At 44.3% G+C, this 13,104-nt stretch overlaps 1 protein-coding gene and 1 long non-coding RNA gene across 5 annotated transcripts in view; both read left to right on the forward strand.

The window, feature by feature from the left end:
• Window positions 1-778: 778 nt before the first annotated feature.
• On the forward strand, window positions 779-4,163 carry LOC109489319. Its single transcript, XR_002142275.2, has 3 exons — window positions 779-868; window positions 1,723-1,777; window positions 3,923-4,163. It is a non-coding gene; the product is annotated as an uncharacterized LOC109489319 (long non-coding RNA).
• Window positions 4,164-10,097: 5,934 nt separating this feature from the next.
• NECTIN3 (nectin cell adhesion molecule 3) overlaps window positions 10,098-13,104 on the forward strand; it is a 135,371-nt gene continuing 132,364 nt past the window's right edge. For all 4 annotated transcript variants that reach the window (XM_034658089.1, XM_011222503.3, XM_034658092.1 and 1 more), the window contains exon 1: window positions 10,098-10,289. In XM_034658089.1, the coding sequence (XP_034513980.1) occupies window positions 10,130-10,289 (160 nt within the window). In that variant the 5' untranslated portion in view covers window positions 10,098-10,129. The remainder of the gene's footprint in view (window positions 10,290-13,104) is intronic.

A 13,104-nucleotide genomic window follows, 5' to 3' on the forward strand; every position in this document is an offset into this window, starting at 1 on the left:
ACAAGTTAAATGAGAAGGCAACTGATGTAATTTATCTAGGAGAGCTTTACTTCTTTCCAGGGAAATAAGAAACAATGTTATCCAATGAGTGTGAATGGACTAGGAAAAGGGATGGAGACCTGAAGAGAAAGAAAAAATTTTGGAGCAATCACTGTAAAGGTTTCAGCAAGTATGATTGTAAGGACTGTGAGATAACTTTGAGAACCTGAGGGGAAATCTAATACCATGAAATTTCAGGAATTAGAACTGGTATCCTTGTTGAGATTTCATCTAGCAGCTCCTGATCTGTGGCTGGAATGCCCTTGTTAGAGAGCGTCCGCAAAGCAGTCAAGGGCCAGTGAGCACATTATTGAAATGGAGCCCAGTCTGGATAGGAAGGCAGAAAAGCCAGGATGGGAATAATGGATTTGGAAATAAGTGTTAGAGGACAAAAACAGGAAGATGAAGAGTAAATTCAATAGTGATGGAAAACTAGTAGGAAAACAGGAGGCTAGGCTAGAAAAGCTCTTCAGTGAGAAATTCCCACTGAGACCGAAGGTCCACAGGAGGCTGGAAAGAATGATATTGTCAAGGACCTCAAGTAGAAGTAGAATAAAAATGTGTATGCGGCTGGGTTGTTGAATGAAGGCTGCAGAACAATGATGAGGAAGTAGATACACCCAGTCCTGCTGTAGGCGGCATGGGTTGAAGAAGAAAAAACCCAGAAGCTTTCTGTAGAAGATAATGAGAAAGATAATAAATGTTAAGAGAAAATCCATTTCTTCATTTAGGTTGAGAAGGCAGGAATGTTAAAGGCAACGATATGGGGATGTTTGCTCATGGTGGAACAGATGTCCTAAGGAGTCTCATGAAGACAACGAGCAGACTGGTAAGGAATGGAGTTGGCCCACAGCGGTGCTAAGGGAAGCTAGATGGGGTGGATTAGAAAGAGTGCTGAGTTCTATGTTAAGGTCCTTGAGTGTTGGTCAGAGAAATTAAACTAGGGGGCTTGGGAGGTGTACTAGGAAAAGAGAACTCAGGTTTCCTCTCTACTCACACCAACTTCTGACACCAAATGTGGTGAGGGGTGTTCCCAACTCTTTGTATCAACTGGGTGTCCTACAGTTCAATTATGATGCTAACTACCTGGAGTTAGTACAGGCCCCACAGATTAACCCACTTCAGACACCAAGCACAAGTCCCAAATTGTCACCTGATGACTGGCAAAATATTGAGGGTTTCTATGACTCTCCCTTCTCGGGTTTAATAATTTGCTAGACTGGTTCTCAGAACTGAGGGAAAGGGAAACACATTTATTAGTTTATTACAACACAGCTCAGGCACCACCAAAGGAAAGAGATGCCCAGAGCAATGTCTGTGGAAGGGGCGCAGAGCTTTCATGCCTTCCCTGAGAGCAAGTCCTTCCCAGCGTCTCCATGTATTCACCAGCCTGGAAGCTCTGCAAATCACCTCAGTTAGAATTTTTCATGGAGGCTTCATTAAGTAGGCATGATTGATTAAATCATCGGCAGTTGCCCATTAAGTCACACTCTAGCCCTTCTCCACGCTCTGGAGGTTGAGAGGGATAGTGAGGCTGAAAGTTCCAACGCTCTAATCACATAGTTGGTTTCTCCAGCAACTAGGCCCCATCCTCCAAGAGTCACGTTGTTGGCATAAATGCAGATCTGGATGAAAGGGGATTATTAAATAACAAAACACACTCTTCTCACTCCTATCCTTCAGGAAATTCCAACGCTTCTGGGAGCTCTGGGCCAGGAACCTGAGACGCAAAGATTAGGTATATATTTGTCATTACATCATAGTTTTCTACTGCTGCTGTAACAAATTGCCACAGACTCAATGGCTTCCATCAACCCAAATTTATTACCTTACGGTTCCGGTAGGTTAGGAGTCTAACAGGGGTCTCTCTTGGCTAAAGCCAAGGCATGGACAGAGCTGCATTCCTCTCTGGAGTCTACCTCCAGGAGAGAATCCAGGTCATGGCCTTTTCCATCTTCCAAACGTTGACATATTCCTTGGGTTATTGTCCCTTTTCTCTATCTTTGAAGCCAGTGATGTTGCATCCTTCAACAATTTTCCATGATCACATCTCCCTCTGACTCTTCTGCCTTCCCCCTTTGACTTTTAAGGATCTTTGTGACTGATTTCATTGGGCCCATCTGAATAATCCAGGATACTCTCCCTACTTTCAAAGTCAGCTTATTAGCAACCATAACCATTTGCAAACTCAACTTGCCTTTGCCACACAACCTATCACATTCACAGGTTTCTGGGATTAGAACGTGGACATCTGTGGGAGGCTGCTTTTCCACGTACCACAGAAGGTGCACTGCAGAGGTCTGTACATGGTGAAGAAGAATGCTGAATTAGCACAATCTTGATTTCAAGATTTCACTTACACTTGGGGAACGTAAACCTGATCAAAATTCCACTCCCAGGTTGCTGATGATTGATAATGCAATTCCTGAATCTATACTTAAACATACAAACACTACTACTAATAACAGCAACAAAAACTAACACCTCTTGGACTTTGTCTGTCAGACCTATTCTAGAGTCATTGTACGAACTAATTTTATCCTTGAACAATACTGTGAAGAAGGAATCAACGTTTCCTCTAGACAGAATTAGTAACTTGCCCAAGCAGAGGATTGGAACTGAAAACCAGGCAGTAAAGCTCTAGGGCTTTTAACCTTAAATTACAAAGCCTCTTTAAGTGCATCTCTCAGGGTCAGGAGACTTGGAGTGGCTGATCAGTATCTGTTGTGGGTTAGATACCAAAGGGTACAAGTTAGAAATACAGCTTCAGGCAACTAATTAGGGCGGGATTTGTTGAAACACGCATGAGGGGAAAAGTGACTTTTCATTGTACTGAACCTACACGGACACCAGATTTCTTTTGTTCAATCACCAGATTTCTTTTGTTCAATCAATTGAAATACGAAGCCATCCACAAAACTCTTCTTTCTTTTCTCTTCCTTTCATCCGACAGATTTTTATTAATGATAATATAAAAGAAACTGTACAGGCCATTACATGAATCTGAGTTATGCCCATAAGAATTAAATCATATAAAGTGGAAGTAAATTATAAAATTTGCCCAGTAAGTTATTATACCATCAATTCCATTATTTCAACCTCTGTCATTTGATCCCCTGGCCTCATTTTCTTCTCCACGTTCTTTCTTCTTTCAATGTCCCACATGTTCATTTCCTTCTTTCGAGTGCCTCTCCTTTCATTCTTTTTCGTCCTTCTGCTCATGTACCTTTTGCCTCCACAGATGCCTCCATTACTACTTGTTAGCTAGCCACGTATACTCAGACCACCGTGGGAATAGACGATTTTGTCTTAAAATAGTGAAATTCTCCTGAATTCATTTTCTCCTTTCCATCCACTTATCGTTGCTTGAGTTCAGACTTTCATTTGCTCTGCTCCTCACAAAAACTTCATTCTGGAATTTCTGCTTATTTTTCCCAAGCCCCCTGACAATCCAGCCATCCATCCTCACTTTCACATACCTCTCTGATTTTTCTAGAACACCTAATGTTGTCATTGCCCTACACAAAGTTCTTCGATTATTCCCATGATCTACCAGATACAATCTAAACTTCTTTATAAGACCTCAAGACTCCTTGACTACCTAGCTAACTTCATTTTTTACCCTTCCTTCTAATTCCCCTTTGCAGGTTTTCCTCTAGCAGCACAGTAATTCTTGTGGTTTCCAAAACACACCATACTCTCATGCCTCCGTATCCTTCCATCTGTCATTCTTCTATTCCCTTTGCTGTTTTTACACCATCCATATGGAGAATTCCTAGACATTCTTTAGGACTATTCAGACGAGATCGGGCATGTTCAGGGTGGTATGGCCATAGACCTATAGGACTATTCAAATGTGATCTTTGATTTTAGGAATTTCCAGTCTCTTTCAGGCAGACCTGGGACTCCCCTGCTCTCTCCTACGGCGTACATCCCTCCACCGCTTGTAAGAATACTGTTATTGGTATTTGGGGTCAGGACTTGGATTGTTTTCATCCCCAACACCTAACATGGAATCCAGCACATTGTAGTTCAATCATCTTTGCTAAATTAGCCTACCCTTTTATCTGACCTTCCATAATGCTATGGCATAGCTCTTCTTTCTGCCTCAACACCAGTTCCTCGAACTGCATTCTTTAGAACCCTGGTGCCCCTACAAAAGAGTTACACATTATAGAATTAGGCTTTAGACAGCTATGTGAAATGTATGTTTGTTTTCACTGTAGGTTTAGGCGAGAAGTCCATTTCTTCTTTTCCCAAATAATCCTCTTATCTTTTAGTTCCATAATGATTCTCAAGTGCAAGCAAGTTCTATGAAAGAACTAAATCACCTAAACCACCTAAAATTAGAAATTTCTGTTTGTTTTTACCATGATCTAAAGAATATCAGCAACAACAAAAACAAGTCATAAGTATATATGACTTAAACACCAACATAATTACCACCAAATTTATTTCAAATCCACCTCTGTTCATTGGATTATTGCCAATGAACTAGAACACGTTTTGTCCATATACCTTATTGGTTTTAGTTACATTAATTGACAGATTGACATTGGCTCTGTTATTTTAAACAGTTTGACTTAGAGAAAAGTAATTGTTACAAGGGAAGGTTTTGAGAAATAGTCACTGAAAAAAAAACAGAGCACCAATTAAGTTCCAATCAGGAGCATACTATAGTACCGAGAGAATTCAATAATAGGGTATTGTTACACAGGGGTTTGGAGGGAGTCTCCACACCAAAAAGAGGAACACTGAGGTAACCCAGTGATATAAACTATAAGGAGCCATTACCACCTTTAGAGCAGGGTAAACAAAGGGAAAAGTTTGGGTTATTAGAGCTGAGAAGCTCAGAGGTTAGGGTTCCTGCTGCGCAAGGGCTCAAATCTCTGAGAAGCTGGCACAGCCTGGCCAGTGCTGGTACCTGTGCAAAGATAGGATGGGTCTGGTTCTTAGAGCGTGAAAGCGGGAGGCTGGAACCAACCGCCGATGACAATGGAAAGGGCTGTTACTACTGATGGGGAGCTGGTAGGAACAGGAAGCAAATATAAAAAAAGTCTCTTTGTCCCTATTCCTGCCTTCCACCCTCCCTCCAGGGACTTCTATTGATAGGACCCACCAGGAAGCCAGCTGGTAAGGGAGACATATAGTTCGCAAAGTCCCAGTCCCAGTATTACAAACCTGGAGTGTAGAAATGTCAATAAGGAATAGAGAGAGGATAGCTCAATAAACAGCATTAGGAGTAATTAAATAGTGTATTTTTTTTTAATTATTTGAGAGAGAAAGAGACAAGCAGGGGGTGGGGGAGGGGAAGAGGGTGAAACAGACTTCTTGCTGAGCAGAGAGCTCAACGCAGGACTCAATCCCAGGACCCTGAGATCACGACCTGAGCCAAAGACAAACATTTAACCAACTGAGCCACCCAGGCACCCCTAAATAGAGAGTCTTTAGCAATGGTCAACTAATCATCTTTCAGCTTAAAAAACTCAACATGATCCTATGCTCAGGGCCTTAAAAAATTAATACATTAATATTCTTCTGTTGAGTTTGTCTGTGATTAGACACACACTCGAGTATGCTATATCACCATAGTTATCATTTAGTCATCCGGTCTGGGACTTGGCAGATCTGTTCTGGGTGGTTGAGTTTCAACAGTGAAAAAATAGATAGGTCCCTGCCCACCCTCATGGAAGTTTCATCTAGTGAAGGGAAACAAACAATAAATAAAAACATAATGTGTCAGATGGTGAGTACAATTAAGAAAATAAAGCAAGTTAAGGGGGATAGGAATTGGGAGTAGGAGAGCTCTTTATATGGGGTGGTGATAGAAGGCCTCGATGACAGAGTGAAACCTGATCAAATATCCAAAGGAAATATGAGGGAGAAATGAGAAATCAGTATGAATATATAGGGGGAATCTTTTCAGTAGAAAATAGTTGCATTTGATAAATGTGAGATTAGTGAAGATTTTGCAAGTGGGTGGACTTTTTTGTGGGTTTGCAGTTTGATTTTAACTATTTGCATAGTTCTGCTTTAGAAAGACTGTGATTCTAGTAGAGTGACATCAAATTATCAAATATAGCACCAAGTTCAAACATTCCACAAAGCATTGCTCATCTCTTCCACTGAGGGAAAAGCTATACTTCTTCACGCAGCAGGTTATAAAAAATTTGCTGATGGTAAAGGGAATGAGCTGAGTACATAATGGCCCATCTTCACTATAAAATAATTTCTTTGTTTCAGAGTCAGCTATGAAATTCTAATAATAGTCTCAGACCTTTAATTTGGATTGAGTAAATGTAAAATGCCCAGTACTGTACATAATTACTTCTTTGTTAAGATGTCAATCTTTGTTTTTTAGTTAAGAGTTAATGAACCTCGGGGCGCCTGGGTGGCACAGCGGTTAAGTGTCTGCCTTTGGCTCAGGGCGTGATCCCGGCATTGTGGGATCGAGCCCCACATCAGGCTCCTCCACTGTGAGCCTGCTTCTTCCTCTCCCACTCCCCCTGCTTGTGTTCCCTCTCTCGCTGGCTGTCTCTATCTCTGTCAAATAAATAAATAAAATCTTTAAAAAAAAAAGTTAATGAACCTCGATAATTGGCCAACAGTCTTTGAGGCAGAAAGTGGGATGGACACCATCAGTACTCTTAACCCAAAACAATGAAATCATTGTTGGCAGTAGGATCGTGTTGCCTTTTGTTCAGATAATTTTTTTCTTGGAAAATACATGCATACTTTGGATTTAATGGTGCCAGAAATATTAATAAGTTAGCTATAATTGTTCCTGAACCAGTTTGTCACTCAAACAATAAAAGTGAACTTATCCGTAGACAACTAAAATGGTATAAAACTCAGTAATACTCTCATGATAAATGTTTTTTTTTGTTTTGTGTTGTTTTAAAGTCAACAGTAATTCTGGCCCTTGAAAGAAAATGAACTGTACCATATAAAATCTCATTCTGTAGCTAGTAATATTTTCCAACAGGAATAGAATTACAACAGCTAGTGATAATAATCCAACAGGGGTGAATATGTCTTCATTTGAGAACAATGTAATTCAAGACTGGACACTTAGAAAGTAGAAATTTGAATTACCTCAGTAAATTTGTTTTTAATGTTAAATGGAATCTTGAGAGGTCAGTGATGCCCAGTGGAAGGCAGAACTTGGGTCTGGCAGGATAACCAACACATGTGACTTGTAGTATTTTCAATTAACCTCTCTGCCTGGGTTCCTCTCCTTGTCAGGTAGGGATGATAGTAACTGCTACCTTCCATGGTAAGTAAGCCTGTGCTTTGAAATCTCTGGCTAAAGATGCTACATCAACACAAATGATTAATATTAGAACATAATGCATGTCTGCACATAAAACACCAGCACACTGCTCTTTTAATGCGTATATAATATCTATAAATATTGCTCTTCCATGCTCTCTCTTCACTTTAGGTCAGAGAAGAATATAATCATAGCGTGTCACTAATCCAATTTCTCAAAATATGGAGGAAATACATTTTAAAGCTCCATATCATCCTTTTGAGAATCACTAAACCTGCTAATCCCTCCCGGTCTCTGTAGCAGTTGCACAATGCCCGCCCCACCCCCCCAATTAAGCCTTTGGTACCTTTTCAAATGTTGGCTAAATTACTTTTTCTGGAAACTGGAACCATCAGGGGAATGAAATTGGCTAGCGATATTAAAATTTTGGTTGTTTAACATTTAACTGGCTCTCANAACTGCGCTACCCAGGCGCCCAGGAAATACATTTTTTAAAGCTCCATATCATCCTTTTGAGAATCACTAAACCTGCTAATCCCTCCCGGTCTCTGTAGCAGTTGCACAATGCCCGCCCCACCCCCCCAATTAAGCCTTTGGTACCTTTTCAAATGTTGGCTAAATTACTTTTTCTGGAAACTGGAACCATCAGGGGAATGAAATTGGCTANCTGTAGCAGTTGCACAATGCCCGCCCCACCCCCCCAATTAAGCCTTTGGTACCTTTTCAAATGTTGGCTAAATTACTTTTTCTGGAAACTGGAACCATCAGGGGAATGAAATTGGCTAGCGATATTAAAATTTTGGTTGTTTAACATTTAACTGGCTCTCAACGTGTTGAAGTGCTATCTAAACAGATAATTAGCTAGTCGCTGCACAGTGGGCTTTATCTAAATTTAGCAGTGAAATTAGGTTTAGAGAATGAGAAAATAGGAAAAGAAATTTTCTCAAGGGAAACGGTGGTGTCAGCACAGCTGAGGAATGTCACAATAGCTACATTTCGTCAATTATGATCATCATCAGGGGATCTCCGGGAAAGACGCAGGACAAGGTTTATTGATAAGCGCATCCTGAGGATAGACGATGGAAAGGAGTGGCTGCAGGAGACAGGCTGGATGAGAGACAGAGACAGACAGAGAGAGAGAGAAAGAGAGAAAGAGGATGGAGGAAGAGAGGTACTAAACCCAGCAGTAGGAGACAGGATGGGAGGTGGAAGTTGAGAAAGAAAAAAGAGTGGTAGGCAGGGGTAGAATGGCATAGGTTTGGAGGTGAGTAAAACACTGTAAACCGGTGGGTGGAGGGTGGGGGGGCCCTAGTGATGCAAGGGGTGTGATCTTGGCGGCAGGCAAGCATTAGTTTAGCTGAGATAGGCGGCTAAATCCTTGTTCGACTTTCCTTCTTTTTGGGAGCACATTTCTGGCTTTTTGGTGGAGATTCCAGGACCTACATAAAATTAATGGTGTCCGGACTGAGGACGTGTGTCCTCTGCCTCCAGTCCCCCTCGGGACAGTCCAAACTGTCCTCCACCCCTGCAGAACCGCCAGTGGCTGTAGCTTCAAGGTCAGGCCACGAGGGCTGTGCGTAGCGGGCGGATGAAGAGGGTAGGGCACGTAGCCACCTGGGGTGAGGGAGGGTCGTGGTGGATCCCAGACCTCTCACCGGCAAATGCTTAACACTTCCCGAGGTCGCTTTACCGCGATCCGTTCAGAGGAAAACAGGCAATGAAAATAAAATTACACGTGCGAACATGCAAATGAAACAAAACCAAAGAAAAGCACCACCGCACTCTAGGCGCTCCGATGGGGGAAATCCACGGCCTCCTGTTGCCAGTTGCCCGACGAGAACAGCGGACAGCTCGGCGGCCGGAGAAGCAAGAGAGAAAAAGCAAACCTTCCGGGGCCCCTCTTCTCGCCCGGCTCCGCTGACCCTTCCACCAAGCCGCCCTCCCAAGAGAAAGGAGCAAGAAAAACGCCTGTGCAAACAAGCCTCGGGGGGCTGGGGGAAGTGGAGCTGGCAAGAAGGGAGGGAATCGGAGAGCGCCGCTGTCCCGGGAAGCAGGAAGGAGAAAGTCTCTCCTTTCAGCCCCCAGCGTCCCCGGCGAGGAGGGAGATGACTAGTTCTGCAGGCTACGTTCAGCCTCCTAGACAGGGACCTTTAGCGTGGGCAACGGAAGGGCAGCCCCATCCTGCCTTCCCCTCCTCATCCCCCCTCCTGTCCCGGCTCCCCGCCAGAGGGAGAGCGCGGCCCGGGAAAGGCGAGCGGCTAGCACGATTGTCCCGCCGCCCTCCGCCTCCGTCTGCGCCCGGGCCGCGGTGGACCCGCGAGGGGCGGAGTGGGCGAGACCATTGGAAACGTTGGGAAGGGGGAACGAGGCGGGGACGAGGCAGGAACGAGGGGCGGGGCCTACTAACCTATTCCAGATTTTCCTGTCCTCTTGAAAGCCCTGCCTGGGGAGAGACCCGTTATCGAAGTGGAGAGAAGAGATTTTCTTTTCTTTTCTTTTTTTTTTTTTTGAAGGGGGAGGAGCGTGTGTAGGAGGGCGGGGTGGGAGGAGACCCTGCTTGCAGTCCGCGATCAGACGGGAGCTGGAGTTGAGCGCGGAGGGCGGGCGAGTCCCCACGCCGGCTCTGAGGGTCGGCTTCCTCTCCCCCTCCCGTGTAGGGCGGGGTGGTGCGTTCCGAGTTCCCAGGAGTTCGAGGCGGGCGGGTGCCTGGGGGAGGGGAGTGGCGGCGGCGGCGGCGGCGGCGGCGGCGGGCGGCTCCCGCCTCAGCCTCGNNNCGGGGGGGCGGCCGAGCGAGCCGGGCCGGGGGGAGGGTGGGGGATGGCGCGGACCCCGGGGCCGGCCCCGCTGTGTCCCGGAGGCGGCAAAGCACAACTTTCCTCCGCTTCTCCCCCCGGGGCCGGACTCCTGCTGCCGCCCCCGACGCCACCACCGCTACTGCTGCTGCTCTTCCCGCTGCTACTCTTCTCCCGGCTCTGTGGTAGGTGAACCTTGGCGGCCGGCGCGGGCTGAGGGTGGCGCGACCGAGGGTCCCGGAGCCTCGGCCGGCCGGCGCGGCCCGCTCTCTAGGGCGGCGAGGCAGTTGTGCTCGGCGGTTGGCTGCGCGAGCGGGTGCCGCGGACTTTGGCTGGAAACTTTTCACCGCGCCCGGGGCGAGGCTGGGGAAGGGCCGGGGCCGGCGAGTGCAGCGCCGGCCGCTCGCTCCCCTCCCCCGCTCGCCGCGCCGTTGCCCTACGCTGAGCGCTGGGTGCGCGGGGAGCTCCTCAGTGTTTGCTCCGGGGACCGTTACCTCCTCGCTCTTCCGCGGAGGAAGCCGAGAGCGCGGACTTCTGGGCTGGGGCGAAGGTGCCGGGCTGCACGTTTGCTCCCTCCGTTTTTTCCCTATGAAACTTGAGCTCTGAGCCCAGATACCTTTAAGGACCAGAGCCCGACGGGATGAAACCTTTGGCTCCCAACCCCTCATCGCCTTCCACCCTGGAGAAGGCACCACGTCAGCCCACCCTGCGGCATCCTCTACAGTCAGTTTTCTAAGGTCGTCCGGCCGGGTTCTGCCCTGGCAGCCTCTGGATCGCGTTGCATTGAGCGGGTCGCTGCCTTCCAGTTTGTGGGACGTCTCTCACACTGTCCATGTTTATTTTAGCGAACCCTGTTTGTCCCCGGGACTTCGATTTATGTGTTCAGTACCTGATTGCATCCACTGTGCTCCGGCTGTTCTGATCAGAACAAACCCCACGCCTCTTCCCCGTCTCTTTCTTCCCTCATTTTATGTTACAGTTGTCCTGTCACATTTGAGAGTTAGTCTCTCTGTAAATTCTGTTCCTAGGTATCGGAGACTACAAGTCCACTTGTTAAGGATCGTGTAAAAAAATTTTGATCTCATGCAAGAAAGATGGACGTAAGTGATCATTAATGGAAGGCGGTGATTTGGGAAAGTAAGGTCGCCAGTCTTTGGGGATTAGCTCTGTCTTTTGGCAATACTGAAATACTGCAGGAAGTTATTCATTTCTAAGACTCTTACTTGGTGAGGAAGGTGGAGAAGCAAAAACTTAACGCTTGCGTAAAGATTGGTTTACCCAAGGCATTTTTATTGGTACATAAGGCTGCTGTTGGATCTGTGTTTAATGAAATCGTAAATGAAACCAGAAGTCTTATCGGTATTTATTAAAAGGAGAGATGTGTGCAGATTGCTGGGATGGTGTGATTTAGAAGAAAGAGCGAAGAGTGTCCTGTTCCAGGAGGTGTGACAGGGTAGTTGGTTATGAGGGAGACAGAGTTTTCAAGAGATTGAGTGCCCCTTATAGGCTGAGAATTTCCTCTACCAGTTCACCATCACGTTTCAAGCATTGTTATGAAAGTTTCTGATTTACAGAGTATAGTCTGATAAATGGCTTGTTATCTAATCTACATTGTTTCTGTAGCTCCACTCCCCAGCTGTTTGGTTCCACAACACAGTTTTTAATGCTGTTACCTCTTAAAATTGATGCAAGATTCTAGGTTGAATTTATGTACTGTTCTTTTCCATTAGGGAGGATTGTGGATTACTACTGGGTGGGAGAAAAGTTGGAAGGGGTGTTAACAGTTCACTAGCCTGATTTAGATTGTGTTACGGACCAAGTGAATATTATTTGTATCTCTAATAAAGGCTTATCTAGGTGGGCAAAGCCTTATAGAAGACTGAAATTAGGTAATATGTGCAGATAATCAAGGATATAGAATTTGAGTAATAATTTCATAGTGCTTATTCAAGTGAAGTGTTGATTACTTTTGAAGGACTGCATTGGTTTTCGTGTGGAAGAAGAAAAGAGTTGTTTTTGTTTTTTTAAATCTCTTTAGTAATGTCTTACTGGAGGGGCTTGATGTTTTTATTTTAGGTTCTAAAAATTGAAGTAATGTAGGCAAATGGACCATGATTTAGAGCAGGTATGAATTGAAGTTTTTAGAGTCAGTTCTGCTTGTAGTTGTGGAGACAGGCGCTAGCGCTGTGTTACTGTGTGCACTGTTCTTTTAAAGAGCTTCCTTTTCTGGCTTATAGTGTTAATAACACCCTAATTTGTGAACCCTTATGACAAGTTTTTTTCCATCAACCTCTCTATTTTAGACAGTCTTTGAGTAGGACACAGTTGTCCTGACTTATGGATGTTTAATAAATATGGACGAAGAATTTTCTTCATGTAACTTGTTAGTACTAACAAGATTATGTGTGTACTCTTGTTTGAGTAGTCAGTTTTAGCATTGAAAAGATTTTTAGGCTTTAAAGAGATGATTATCTGATTTGTTAATCAGAATGCTTTACTTGTTCACCATGTACGGATATTTTTTACTTTTTGTTGCTATTTTTTGATAATGCTGCTTATGTACGTTTAGCATGACCTTAGCTATGCTTAATATCTGCAATATCATCTATTAGTGCAAGGTAATTTTTATAACATGTTCATTTGCTTTTAAAAAAAAAAAACCCTTGCAACTGGTAGACTTGATATTCTGAAAGCTGTAATAAATTACATTTATGTTATTTTAAGGGTATACACTGTCCTATTTGAAGAACTGAACTTTTAAAATGTTTACAAACTCAGGTTTTTTGCTTTTTGTTTTTTAAGCCTAAGAAATTCCTAGGTATAAAGGTCAAGGGGACTAGATTTACAATACCATGTAACTTCATAAATCTCGTTTATTTAAAGCTCATTTTTCGGGAATTCCATATTTCTTTTTCTTTTAATTGAAGTAGAGTTAACACACAACATTACATTAGTTTCAGCCATATTTCTTTATGATAGCAATACTCAATTCATAGGTGA

The sequence above is a fragment of the Ailuropoda melanoleuca genome, chromosome 1 (assembly GCF_002007445.2).
Source record: "Ailuropoda melanoleuca isolate Jingjing chromosome 1, ASM200744v2, whole genome shotgun sequence".
Taxonomy (NCBI): domain Eukaryota; kingdom Metazoa; phylum Chordata; class Mammalia; order Carnivora; family Ursidae; genus Ailuropoda; species Ailuropoda melanoleuca.